Here is a 15180-nt window from a genome sequence, read left to right as displayed (position 1 = left end):
AGCCAGGACAGCTGACCCAGACTGGCCAAAGGGCTATTCCATACCATACGACATCATGCTCAGTATATAAACTGGGGGGAGTTGGCCGGGGGGCAGCGATCATTGCTCAGGGACAGGCTGGGCTGAGCAATTCATCACTTGTTTTGTATATTCTTTTATCATCGTCATCATCATCATCATCATTATTATTGTTATTGTTATTATTATTTCCTCTTCCTCTGCTGTCCTATTAAACTGTCTTTATCTCAATCCACAGGTTTACTCTTTTTTTCCTGATTCCCTCCCCCATCCCACTGAGCCAGGGGGAGGGTGAGTGGCTGTGTGGTGCTTATTTGCTGACTGGAGTTAAACCACAACAACTGATTTTATCAAAACAGTATTTTTAGTGGCAGCAAAACAAGCAGTTATATTTCACAAATTGCTCCTAGCAGACTCATTAAGTATAATCTGCTGAAAAACTAGAGAATTTAAAATCTTGTGAAACAATTCCACACACATACAAAAACCGAGAAATACGGAACCACTCAAATATAAGGATCTATCTTGCACACAGAAAAAGAAAGATGGCTCTCAAGATGTCAAGTTAGGAATGTTGATACACTTATATGAAAGGTAAATAATATTTCTATGAAAAGTGATCATATCTTTCACAAAATTCCTAAAACCTATTGAAGACTTTAACCTCCATTTTAAAGAAGAGGTGGGAAAAAGTTCCAGTCAATATTTAAAGCTCTTATACCACAATTTGTACATCAGCAATTTAAAATTCTGCTTTGGCCTACAACCTGAGCTCTGCTATTCAACTGCAAGGGAAGTATTTTACTAGAATGCAGAAGATGTACAGTGCATTCAGCATACAAACCCAGAGAAAAGACATTTAATTGCATTAATAATCGTTATGAAAAGAGCATAAAAATCATACAGACCATGCTACTTACTTTAAAAAGGCCTCATTCACAGCCTCCAGAAACTCTGAACTGAGAATTTCTTTTGATGCACCTCCATGGTAAAGAAGGAGCGTTTCCAGCAATGGAGTTAGATCAGGCAAAGTAATGAGAGGAAGACAGAAAAGGGAGACAGCATTCACACGACTGGCTGACACTCTGAGGGGAAAATAAACACAGTTCATTTTTCAGAAAAGTCAAAACTTTGATTTCTAAACTGATAAGGTAAAAGAAAATTAAATTAATTACAGAAGGTTAAATGTAAGAGTTGCATACCTAACTGCAGAAAAATTATTTATTGGAATAACTGTTGACATGTCGTTACATATTGTCTGAAGAATCTTAAGAAGTCAAATAAAATCTTGATATTTTAGTGCTCAAGGCAAACCACAGTATCAACCCAGTTCTGAAGTGCAGCCAGTTGTGTTCACTCAGTAATCACACCCTTCCTAACAGGGAATGCTTTGTCTCTCCCAGGATCAGCGAAGCACAGGTAAGGAGGACTACAAATTCACAGCTCCCACGTAGGTTTGCTAGACCCTCACAAGAGACCACCTAGCTGATTTTAAGGCCTCCTGTTGTTTCACAGGGTACCATTGTGGTTTCCACGATAAGAGAAATAAAACACGACACGTTTTCAAAGACTTGAATTTCTGAGTTAGTACCTAACGAAATACGTGTTTAAGGTTTCTTATACTGAAATACTTTGAGATGCAGTTTTACTATGAGAAGTGTTTCTGTAGGAATGGTAATTACTGGGCTGATATTTATTGTGCAGTAGTGTTTTTCAGGATATACATGTGAAGTTCACAGAGCTAACTCTTTAAATCAGTCCCCTTTACAAAATTCTGTTTCTAATCCCTTATCGAGGATCAGCAAACTTTAGCAGTTTACTTTACTCTTTTAACTATGGAAGAAAAACCCTGCAAAGGCAATTTTCTTCTTCTTCTACATAATCTTCAAAATACGTTCTTGGAGACTACTGCACAGTGCATTCCACTGTGGGCAGTGAATTTGCACAGACATTGTCATCTGTGTTGCTGTAAGCATGAGAAATGAGACGATGTATACCTCTAACTGCAAACTACATTTGTCTCTGCAACTGGAATAAACAGCCATATCATAATATCTACACTCAAAAATCCACCCAAGTTCAAAGTTTTCCTTTTCTCCCAGTATAAACCAGATATTTCTGTTCCCAACAGTTTCATCAGCTTTGCAGCTAAGTCTACTTCATGCTACTTTATAAAATGTGGGTATTTGTTTTCTACATTGAACAAAACTTTGTGATGCTCCTCATTAACTGTGCCCATGATTTCAGTACTAAAGTCAGCTCTAAATGAATTCAGCTCATTTACTCTTCCTTACACAAACACCTAGGTGCAAGAAGGAAGCGAGAAAAATAGCCAAGCTATTGGCTTATGATACAAGGCAGATATTTCCATCAGCCTCCTCTTTTCTGTAAACTTTACAGGCTATGTGGTCATAGGTCATAAATGTGGTTAAATAGGTCATAAAACTCATTTCATCATATCTGCAGCTTTGACTCTGAAGACCAATAGAATATGCACAGGAGAGTCATAAATTTAAACGAGAAGACACAAGTTGAGTATGTAGTTTGTATTAGAAGTATCTATCCTTATTTCTGCTTTTGGTTTTTAGCTGGAATACACTTAATTTACATGCAATCAAAAGAATCTACAGACATATTCAAATATGATAATTTTTAAAGTATTGACAAAAGACTATGATCTGCGTTTCAAGGTCAGTGGCAAGGCACAAATTACACTGTTTAAAGGCATGCTCATGTCAAAAATACTGACAACAGTAGGATTAGACAAATGTATTCCCTTTTTTATGGCCACAGATTTTGGCTTAATTCACTGTATTTATGTAGTATGGATGAAGAAGGTGATTATTCTCACTGACTGCAACTAGACATGTAGAAACACCCCACACAATGTTGCAAGTTGATTATTAGCATCTCCTGATAATCTGGATTGGAGATCTGGCAGAGCACATCGCAATTTCCTTCCCACCCACTTTCTCAGACTCATCCGTAGAAAACCAGGCCAAAGAAGCAGTTAAAGGGTGGAAATATTATGTACTTGAGTACATTGAAAATAGTTGTACGTGAAACACATAGTATTGCCACAGTACTGTTTGGTACCATATTAAGGAACTAATGGAAGGAAAATGAGAGGTTCTTTAAATAAGCATGGACAAATTTTATCATTAATAACAAGTGCAAAGTAACTACTATTCTGTCATACTAAACTATCACTCACACAAACAGGGAAAAAAATCCTTTGGAAAATTTTTTTTGCTTTTTCTTATAGTAACTGCCAGTTAACTTTGGTTATAAGGATGCATATAGCAGCCAACATTATGATTATGAAGTTCATGAGGTTCAACAAGGCCAAGTACAAGGTTCTGCACCTGGGTCGGAGCAATCCCCAGTATCAGTACAGACTGTGGGATGAATGGATTGAAAGCAGCCCTGTGGAGAAGGACTTTGGAGTACTGGTGGATGAAAAACTGGACATGAGCCAGCAATGTGTGCCTGCAGCCCTGAAAGCCACCTGTATCCTGGGCTGCATCAAAAGAAGCGTGGCCAGCAGGTCAAGGGAGGGGATTCTCCCTCTCTGCGCCACTCCGGTGAGACCCCACTTGGAGTACTGCGTCCATTTCTGGGTTCCACAGCACAAGAAAGACATGGACCTGTTCAAGTGGGTCCAGAGGAGGGCCACAAAAATGATCTGAGGGCTGGAACACCTCTCCTATGAAGAAAGGCTGAGAGAGTTGGGGTTGTTCAGCCTGGAGAAGAGAAAGCTCCAGGGACACCTTATTGTGGCCCTTCAGTACATTAAGGGGGCTTATCAGAAAGATGGAGAGAGACTTTTTACCAGGGCCTGTAGTGACGGGACAAGGGACAATGGTTTTAAACTGAAAGAGGGCAGATTTAAATTAGACAGAAGGAAGAAATTTTTCACTGTGAGGGTGGTGAGACACTGGCACAGGTTGCCCAGAGAAGCTGTGGATGCCCCATCCGTGGCAGTGTTCACGGCCAGGTTGGATGGGGCTTTGAGCAACCTGATCTAGTGAAAGATGCCCCTGCCCAAAGCAGGGGGGTTGGACTAGATGATCTCTGAAGGTCCCTTCCAACCAAAACCATTCTATGACTTTCAGGTTAAGTATAAACTCTTATGTGAAACATAACTTAACAAGCTTGTCCACACCTGAAATTATCTACGTATATATCCAACACTTTCCAGCTGAAGCCTAAGTTGCCCAAGACTGTAAAAAGGTCCTCACTGAACTGTAATGATCCAAACTGAAACATATCACAATGATGTATAGATATTACCTACCTCCCCTGAATGTTAAGTCCATTGAACTGATTTCCTCTGAGTTCTGTTACTAATGAAAAGACCATCTGTAAAATAAAACAAAATAAAATAAAATGATAAAATAAAATATAAAATAAAATAAATGACACATACTGCAAATAAGCAGGCATTAGTTGCATAGTTCTCTGTGTGACTGACGTACTGTGGAGGTTAACAACTTTCTCTGTTCACTCAGTTTGATTTTTTAATTATTTCATTATTGGTGCCAAATTAAAGCTGTCCAGATCACTGAATAAACTATGTTGCAAAACGTTGTTTAAACACACATTATATACCTTCCACATTTGAAAACTAAGAAGCTGTTTATTTTAGCTCTGCTTCCCCAAGAGTTGAGGCAAAACTTTCAGAAGAGCACTACTTATAATTTTTATGTGCTCTATCTCATTTAAGTCAACATATTATGAAATATTATTCACATTATTTTTATATATTAAATGTAAGAGACGCTTTTCCTAGAATTTAGGGCTCATCTACCATTTTAAATGCAGTGTATACAGTCAAAGAAAACATTCCAAAAGTTATGTTCTAATACACAAAATAATATATATAACTTAAACTTCACAGGGAAAAAAATTAATGATAGGGCAGACATTTTTTGTTATAACACAACATCAACAGGAATTGTTTTTATGAACATCTATTACAGTATAATCTAATGAAAAATTTTCTCATTTGTCCAGAGATCTCCCACTTCATTTTTTCCCTTAAAAGGCTGTAAAATAACCGAGGTAAGAAAAGATAAACAAAGTTCAGTTCATGTTCCTTATAACAATGACAGCTCCACATATGTGCTTATAAACTGGTGATTTATTATTAACAAAATATCAATTGCACAAAATACTTACATTTTTAACTAAGTGACAATAATAATCTGCTGACGTGTAGCCAAGAGTTGATATGAATGTACTGGTTTCAGCTTCATTACTTTCCCACTTAGAAGAAGAAAGGAGATGGCACAGCAAACTCTGTGAGAAATCAACAGAAGGGCAATAAAAAAGAGTATTAGGCTACAACATGCTGTGTAAAAAGAACCGACTGCTATTGAACTATATCGGGGGTAAGATCTTTTGATGGGTTGTGGCCATTTTACACCGTCAACACAGAAGAGCAGGCAGCTCCCATCAACCACAGGAAAATGCTGCAGCTGCTACAACCAAACGTGGGTTCATACGCCACAAAATTTCAGTAGTTGTGCAATAGCAGTGGAGGCCATCTGTGTCAAAACCAGACAGATTTTAGGCAGGTTTCAGTTCTCTCAGAGCCATTTCAGTCTGAAATCATCTGGATAGCAGTAGACATGTTGCCACACAGCAAAAAGATGACCTGTAGTCTTGATCAGTACCATGATCAAGAAGAGAAAGCAGGAAGTTAACATTTATTTTTCTGTATCACTCCTTCAAGAGGCCCCAGTATTTTTGATGGTATTCAGGGTCTGGCTTCATAATTTAATTTGCTTAATTTCCTCATTTTCTTGACAAGATTATGGTAAAATTTTAGTTTGACATTTACTTCTCCACCAATTTCACTACGGAATGTTTTAAGTCACATTTAATAAAACCTTTTTAATACCTCATATAAAAATCAGAACAATCCTTTGATGATACATTCAGAGTAAAGTCAGATTAGCACATTTGATACACTAGTTCTGCAGGTGCGTACAGAGGACGCTGAACATAGTACTCTGGTTTCATGCTTTCTCAGTTCTTCAGCACTGTACTACAGCTCTGCTGTCTTTTGGACAGATCTTACATCCCAGCACCTTGCCAGCTGAACTCATTTATGAAAACTGAGGTGTTAACTCTTGAGCAGGTTTTTGCATCCTGCTGTCTTAACGGGGCAGAGGTAGTTTTATGTTGCTTATCAAATGATCTGCTCTGACTTTGTTACGGTTTTCTTTTCTTCCTGTCCTCTATTGCTATATGCTGATATAACAACAGCTACGTTCCCTTTCCAGAGGTTCATTTCAGGGATTTATGTATCATTGACACTTGAAGTACAAACTAAGTTACACTTTGTATGGCAATAAGTATAAAACTCTTTGTAACAGAGGGTCAGGATTAGCGAACACTGAAAAAGACCTTCATTTTAAAAATATGTAATTAAAATGAAAGTTCAGGCAAAGGCTCTGTGACTTCCATGGTCTTAGGGGGTTTCACTCTATGTATTCTTTTTAAAAGAGGGATCTGATGAAAGATTCAAGACTAAAAAAATAAAAATCAGTTAGCTCATTTTCTGCTTTCAGAAATCCAAACCAAATACTTATGAACACTTTTGTTGAACATCCCTAAGCAACTGCTTCTGAAGTCCTGGAATTAGATGTACTCCATGTGTTCCATGTTTTACTAATGTGAGGGAGAAGATACAATCAATCCGCAGAAGCACACCAGAGGTCTAAGAGAATTCATTACTATCAAAATAGGTAACAAGCATTTGGGATACCTTATGTATTGTAATTTTGTTTAGGATTATTTTACTACCTTGCAGACTTAGGTTAAATGCCTAAATACCCTTTTCTTTCATTGTAAATCTGTTTTCCTAAATAGCCCTCACCAGGAGAAACTGCTGTTTTGCCGCCATCTAGTGACTTCCCTAAAACTAAGGAGGAAGGAAAGCGCTGTGGCAACACGGAGTTTCACAGAAGTAATCTATGTGCAACTTGTTCACTCTTAAGAAAAAGACATAAAAAGGTGGATTTTCAAAATGTACAAGCATCTAAATATGGTCAAAGGTAAAGGCTAAAATCTATTAAACTGTACAATCTCCAAACATCCCTTAATCAATTTATTAATATGGAACCACATATATTTTTATTGCCCTTTGCAACTATTGCTATAGTTAAAATTTGTTTTCAGAACACTATCAAGGGTTGAGACAAGTGGTTCCTACAAAATAGCATGGTTTGCCAAGTAGAATGAGATAAGGGATCAGATTGCAAATTGAAAACAAACTAAAGGAAGAGTTAGCAACAACAAACCTGGGATGCCACTTTTGCTAGAGGTAAGGAGGGTGGCTTGAAAAGTACAAAGTTTCTTGGATTGCTCAGTGAAAGACTTGCAAAAAGCTTCACCAGTGAGAAGAACAAACATAAAAAGCTCTGAAAAGGATTGGACAGGTTGACATGGCAGCTAATGATAGCTAAATGAGGGAGCAGCTTAAAACCCCATAAATTCACCTGTAACACTACAAAATATATTATCTAGTGACCTTCTCTGTAACCAGAATTTTCCAAGGATAAAACTAATCAAACACTATTTATGTGAAGAGTAATTCCAAAATTACTTTCCCTCTACCCTTGTGTAACAGTCATTGTTAATCAATCCATAGAGGAAAAGACAAGACAAAATTACTACATATTATCAGAGTCTGCATATGACCTGCAACACTTTCCTGCACTGTTTTGTTTAGTTGGTTGTTGGGTTTTTTGTTTGTTTTTCCTTTTCTGAGCACTTTACTACATCCATGCTAGGATTTTACAGATTACTTCAGTTATTTTTTTGGAACACACAAAACCTCTGAGCAGCCAGAAGGGGGCAAGGGAAACAGGGGTAAGGAGATAAATACCATAGTCAAGATGAAAGGAGGTATTAGGTATGTAAAAAAGAAAGGTATGTATTAAAGGTGAAAAACATTTAGAATTCAGCTCTGTGTCTTATATATTTCATTTTACAGATACTATTGACAGCGTAAAGCCTGAGACATACCCACATGCAACAAAGATAAGAAATTTGGTAACAATAATTTAAAGCATTTCTCTTTTAAGGTTTAAAGGCTTTCTTTGGTCCAAAACATGTCCAGAAAGTTGTCCTTCTCTCTAGAAAATGTAGCTCGTTTACTGCACATAATTCTGGTTGTAAGTGATAATTCTTTACTACTATGTATTGCATTAGCAAAGACCTGTCTGAAAGAAAAGTAAATATTGACAATTCACTCTTATATTTGATGAATGGACTGTTAGATGGATAAGGAATCAGCTAGATGGCTGTGTCCCAAGAGTTACAGTCAATAGCTCAATGTCCAACTGCAAACCAGAGACAAGTGGTGTCCTTCAAGGGTCCATACTGGGACCAATACTATTCAATAACTTCATCAATGGGATGGGACTGAGTGTGACAGTGGGATTGAGTGCACCTTCTGCAAGTTTGCAGATGACACCAAGCTGTGTGGTGCAGCTGATACACCTGAGGGAAGAGATGCCATCCAGAGGGACCTTGACAGGCTTGAGGAGTGGGCCTGTGCGAAGCTCAGGAAGTTGAACAAGACCAAGTGCAAGGTCTTGCATCTGGGTCAGGGAAATCCCCAATATCAATGCAGGCTGGGGGATGATAATATCTGTAATATCAATTCAATATATTTAATATCAATGCAGACTGGGGGGTGATAATATCTTTAATAATAGTATCTTTATTATATTATTATATTAATAACTTTAATATCTTTATCAGCCATCTGGACGAGGGGATCGAGTGCACCCTCAGTAAGTTTGCAGATGACACCGAGTTGGGTAGGAGTATTGATCTGCTGGAGGGTAGGAAGGCTCTGCAGAGGGATCTGGACAGGCTGGATTGATGGGCCAAGGCCAACTGTATGAGGCTTAACAAGGCTCAGTGTTGGGTCCTGCTCTTGGGTCACAACAACCCCATGCAACCCTACGGGCTTGGGGAAGAATGGCTGGAAAGCTGCCCAGAGGAAAAGGACCTGGGGGTGGTGGTCGACAGCCAGCTGAGTATGAGCCAGCAGTGTGCTCAGGTGGCCAAGAAGGCCAATAGCATCCTGGCTTGCATCAGGAATAGTGTGGCCAGCAGGACCAGGGAAGTGATCGTCCCCCTGTGCTCAGCACTGGTGAGGCCGCACCTCAAATACTGTGTTCAGTTTTGGGCCCCTCACTACAAGAAAGACATTGAGGTGCCGGAGCGTGTCCAGAGAAGGGCAACAAGGCTGGTGAGAGGTCTAGAGCACAAGTCTTATGAGGAGTGGCTAAGGGATCTGGGGTTGTTTAGCTTGGAGAAAAGGAGGCTGAGGGGAGGCCTTATCACTCTCTACAACTACCTGAAAGGAGGTTGTAGCAAGGTGGGGGTTGGTCTCTTCTCCCTAGTAACGAGCGATAGGACAACAAGCAAGGTGGGGGTCGGTCTCTTCTCACTAGTAACAAGCGATAGGACAACAGGCCTCAAGTTGTGCCAGGGGAGGTTTAGATTGGATATTACGAAAACTTCTTCACTGAAAGGGTTATTAAGCATTGGAACAGGCTGCCCAGGGAAGTCGTTGAGTCCCCATCCCTGGAGGTATTTAAAGTATGGGCAGATGTGGTGTTTAGGGACATGGCTTAGTGGTAGACTTGGCAGTGCTAGTTAACGGTTGGACTTGATGATCTTAAAGGTCTTTTCCAACCTAAGTGATTCTATGATTCTATGAATGGATTGAGAGCAGCTCTACAGAGAAGTACTTGGGGATACTGGTGGATGAAAAATTGGACATGAGCCAGCAATGTGCACTTGCAGCCCAGCAAGCCAGAGATATTGGAACAGGCTGCCCAGAGAAGCTGTGGATGCCCCATCCTTGGAAGTATTCAAGGTCAGGTTGGATGGGTCTTTGAGCAACCTCATCTAGTGTAGGTGTCCCTGCCCAAGGCAAGGGGTTTGGACTAGGTCATAGTCAAAGGTCCCTTCCAACCCAAACCATTCCATGATTCTATGGTTTGTGTAAGGAGAACTGTTTCCTGAAAACAAGATGCTTTCAGCTGTTCTATCGCATAATCCTCTTGAAACAGCACACTTCTGTGTAAGCGCACAAATGGTTTGGAAGGGGTTGTATAATGGCCAGAAATAAAGCTTATACCTAATAACCTCCAACGAAAGACAGGGGGTTTTTTATATGATTTTTCCAGCCACTTAGCAGGTAAGCTGGATAAGGCAAACTCAGCTGTTGTGAGAAACCAAATTTTCCGGTTAGAACATGGAAAGATAAAACAAGCAAACCATTCCAAGACATAATCTCTAAAGAGACAAACTGACTGAGAACAAAAAGATCATCAGGTAATTATTTTCTTATGATATTTGTCCATCCTCTTTCATCCTATACATCATTAACTTGATTATCAAAAAGACAGAGTAAACCAGGAATAGCTAATTTTTAACTAAATGGCAGTGAAAACTGTTGTTTTTACCTCAAGCTTCAAAGTTCACAACGTTTAAATTCCAGTAATTCTCAAGTCTAAAGGTACTGTATCAGTAGTTATTTCACATCATACTGCAGAACTTCGTTAGAAACAACTCCGAGACCAAGTGTAAAACAATGCTTTCTCAAATGTAAGTTGCTCCTTTCACTTTTGAAATCAACTTTTTCACAAAATACTATAGAGAAATCTAGAAGGTTTCAGGAGATTTTCTGACAGAGGTTCTTATAGGATGCTATAGAAATATTCAAAAATAGTAATAGTTTCCATTATTGCATTATGAAGCCCCCACAAAGCACTGTGGAAAAAAAAAAAACATAACACTTTATATAGCCACAGTGTGGATTCCTGGGGTCAGAGAGACCAGTAATTTGAGACTAATGAGTTTTAAGGAATCATTTCAAATGCAATAGAAGGTATTCAAGAACATGATGAGAAAGTTGTCAATACTAAATGCATTCCTGTATTGCTGATCTCAGTCATGAATCCTAGCCTACTCCAGCAAAGTAGACAATTCGAGATCTACATAATCATAATTTATTTCTCGCAGTAAATCAATTACTACTCACTGTCTAATCCTGCCATATTCTACAAGCCAGAAAAATGGATGAGTCTGTGGCAGAAGTGCTGCATTCAGAAGTAAAAATAACAAGGTGTCACGATTCTGGAAAATGAACAGCACTCAGGCACACTGTGATATCAGAAACTATTTCTTTCTTGATTTCCCTCAACATTGATTAAGTAGGAAGCATGAAGGAAACCACCTTGGTTCCAGTTGCAAGAGAATAAATCCATCCCTATGGCCTTGGATTGAATTTCTGCGACATAATCCCTTTCAGCCTTAAACTGAATCAATGAATTTTCATAAAGCCCTCACAATGACCAGCTTCCTTGAACAACCTTGCCAGTGGCTTCATGTTATTGATGCAATTTATACTAAGTAATATTCTAGCTAACTCAATTTAACATCCACTGCTGCACAGAGATTTCTAATACCCTTAACAGGCAGATAATCCTAGGAGCATTTGCATGAAGACATAAAATCATTTACTTTATCAGTGTAAACCCAGTGCTTCATATCTACCAGTAGTGGAGGAGGCCTGATTTAACATTTACTCCTCTGATTTATAGATTGGCTATAAGGCTGTCCCTTATTAATTCACTCAGGGAAAGTGAAGGGAATGAGAATAGACTTGAAACTAAAGACTTCTGAGAATACAAATGGAGAAAACAAGTCACTATGTCCCCTGGTTACCCTCCACCTGTATCTAAAGAAGACTAAGCGACTGAAAAACTTTTCCTACATATCACTTTTCAATTAAGCTAAGCCAACTCTTTTGATACTCCTGTTTAGATAATGAAGGCTGATTTCCATGTGCTACAAGGGATTTGTTGAATTACTTCACAAAGCTTGTTTCTCAGAGACAACCATCTCTTTGAGCACATGTGTGTATGAAAGCCTGGAAATTATTTTCCTGGAGCAGAATTTGCCCCTCCACTGAGATAAGGAGCACAGCACTAGGCAGATACCAACTCAGCTAATATCCACAACTCCAGAAAGGGAAAGGAGGTGCTTTAGTCTTCTGATACTGCCTTTACTAAGCAGGGATCCAAAAGCTCTGAAGCCTTTTTCCCCTTCTTTCTGTAATAGGGAATATCTTCCTGCTCATGTTGATGGGGAAAAATATAGAAGCCTGAATTAAAGGCACAATTACCTCTGAAATTAGACATCAACACAGAAATAGCACTTGATTTTTATTACAGGACCACATGACAAGTTTTATGCTAGTAACTATATTTGTGCAGCAACTGTCCTGGAATTTATAACAGTTTCAAAGACGTTCCAGGGGAACCAGATAAACCAATTTGTTTCTGGAAAGTTCTCAACACACACCCTCCAAAGTATTTATGATTCTGAATGTCCTCAGAAGCAGATGTGAAAATCAACAGCGGCAATATATTTTGGAGAGAGGAAATAGATGAGCCATTCAAACCTGATACCGATTAGGACTTCCCAATGACACTACTGGGCTCTTTTTGCCAACTTGGATGAGTCAAAGCGACAGGCAGAGCAGGATGGAACAGAAGGATCTATCATTTATCCTAAAGGATATTTCTCTTTAGTATAGCCTCCTTGAAACACAGACTGCCGTTATTTTTTGAGAAGAGATCATTAATTACATTTTGCTGAAAATCATGATCTATGTGAATTTGTTGGAATTTGTACAACATGGATACCCAAGGGTAAATTTCTGAAATCTGGTCAAGTAACAGGTTTATTTCTGACTTTTCCATCTGCTTCGACAGGAACCAGATTTCCTCAGTTCTGCTAAGAAAAAGCAGATAGAATAAGAAAAACTAAATCTTATTCAGAGGAAGCATTAGAAGTAAGTGCTATTTCCTCTTTTCATTTTATCAGATTTTGGAATGAGTATTTCTTGTATGGCAATGATTTCAAGAGTCTGTACATCAATTTTGTTCTTAGGAGTTCCCTGTACAGTCAAGTGGCACATTTATTTCAACACAGGTCTAAAAGACAAGAGATCAAATTCTATTTCCAACCTGGCTTTAAAAAGACTTCAAAACTGTGTAATCAATTACAACATTAATGATAAATTAGATAGCATGATTTCCAATAATTATTAAAAAATAAAAATGCTGTATAATAGGTACTGTTCTTTCTTTACATCAGTAGGATTCTAACATCCCAAATTAATTCCTAAATTATTTAGAGTTCTCAGGAAGCAAGGTATACACATTGCTCTGATTTGTTTAAATGTAAATTAACTTGTTTGTTTGCTAGCTTTCAGCAGCTCAGTCCAAACCAAATTCCTCCCAATATTTTTTAGCAATATTTTCTTAAAAATCCTGCCTGAAAGCTTAAGAGTTTTATTGTGTCCGATACCTTCTAGATTAAATGACCAACAATAAAACACAAAAGGTCTAGATTTTTATAATCTTTTTACTATGAAATGAACAGCCAGTTCTGGAGAATCGTAGTGGCTAAGTCTGTAAATGATGAGGCAGCATGCTCATTCAGAGACCATGTCAACACCAACTGTTTATGAAACCAATTCCGTGAGTAGGATGCTGACATAACACAATTCATATTATTTCCATACACTTACCGAATCATAACAAGTCTGTGACTTTTAATTTTGCTTAAAAGACCTCTTGCTCACTTGCTTCTTAGTTCCAGGAAAAGACAGAAAATTAGTTTTCCACAAACCAAAACCAAAATGTAAAAGAAAATAAGGTAGTAAAACATCATACAGATTTAAACATAATGTAGCTTTCAAAGTACTGTTTTACTCTAAACAATCTTGCTTTCTCAACATTTTACAAAAACCTCAGTGTATAAATTAGGGGAAATTATATGGCATATGCTTGTTAACAACTTAATTATTATCAATATGTGAGAGTGTATTTTATAAGCTAGTAAAAAAAATTTCTGTAACTACTTACCATCGATAACCTAATCAAAATCTCCAATTTCTGCTTTAAAATTAAAATTGTTTCAAACACAGTTCAAATAGACAAAATGTTATACTATGCACACACATATATTTCAATGATTAGCTAGTCTACACAACCTCCCAATTTACCAAACTGAGTCTACTCTCAGTAACCACTGAGAGTTTTTGCACAAAGAAATCACTTCAGTTCTAACTTCACTTTAAGAAAGCTTAGAATATTCTTCAGTAATTTACTGGATCAGGGCCAAACCTAAGTGTAGGGTGGGGAGGGGCTTTCTTCCCACATTTCTTTCTGACATTTACTGTCAGGAAGTTTTTTTTTGTTTCAGCACAGTTTATGGATACACATTCTTTGCATTTATGGGATGGTTTTCATTAGCTAAATTCTACACCAGCACACTAAATAAAATTGTTGGCCACAAGTACATGTTTAGGATTTATTGGAGCTTCTCATTTTTCTCCTTATTCACTTGGAATGACAATCTGACATCTGCCCACATCTAAATCTCCATTGATAACCGTGAAAGACTAGTTGATGGTAAACAAATTATTCTGCTAAACGCTGCTACAGGGACAAGAGTCTTACCATTTAAGCATGTGATCAAGTTACAGAAAATCTATAGAGAAATGACTAGACTGAGTTAATATTACTTTAGAGTTACAAAAAACATCCAGGAATAATACTTTCACAAAATTCATGTTGTCAGATGCACAGACTTCACTGCTTTTCACATATTCCCAGACAGGAAAACATAGATTCTATGAAGTTCTCCACACTGTACCTGATGTAACAGAGCCCTTCACCCTGTTCTGTCCTTGAAGCATGCAAGCAGGCTCACCTTCAGTCAGTGTTTGCAGTAAACCTGCTCAAGTGCTTTTACATTACACCAATTTCCTTAACTTTTTTTTTACAGCTTCCACAACTGTAATTGCAATATGCTTTTTTAAAAAAGTAATAATGGCAAAAATACACAAAAGGGCCATGAAAACCTACTAGAAAAACTTAACTGAAAAAAACCTCAAAAACCCATTCAGATAGATACGCTTTTTCTTTAGGAATTAATGCATGTGATGAATTGTGTTAATCTTGCTGATACACGTAGCTTATTAAAAAGACTAGGCTCATATTCTACCTCTGTTTCTTAAAATGGAAGAAAAACGTTACACGCTTCCTACAA

General features: G+C 38.0%; 1 protein-coding gene across 1 annotated transcript in view; it reads right to left on the bottom strand.

Annotated features, from left to right (window-relative positions):
- The window catches only part of FANCC (FA complementation group C), a 92673-nt gene that overhangs the window by 28900 nt on the left and 48593 nt on the right, over nt 1-15180 (bottom strand). Inside the window, exons 5-7 of the mRNA XM_087742064.1 lie at nt 5200-5319; nt 4316-4380; nt 939-1103 (exon numbers count right to left, since the gene is read on the bottom strand). Of these exons, the coding sequence (XP_087598190.1) occupies nt 939-1103; nt 4316-4380; nt 5200-5319 (350 nt within the window). The remainder of the gene's footprint in view (nt 1-938; nt 1104-4315; nt 4381-5199; nt 5320-15180) is intronic.

Source organism: Nipponia nippon, unplaced genomic scaffold, assembly GCF_047370975.1.
Source record: "Nipponia nippon isolate SJK-2023a ecotype South Korea unplaced genomic scaffold, ASM4737097v1 scaffold_8, whole genome shotgun sequence".
In the NCBI taxonomy this organism is placed as follows: Eukaryota; Metazoa; Chordata; class Aves; order Pelecaniformes; family Threskiornithidae; genus Nipponia; species Nipponia nippon.
Note: the sequence above shows the minus strand (reverse complement) of the source record. Positions and strands in the feature narration are given on the sequence as shown.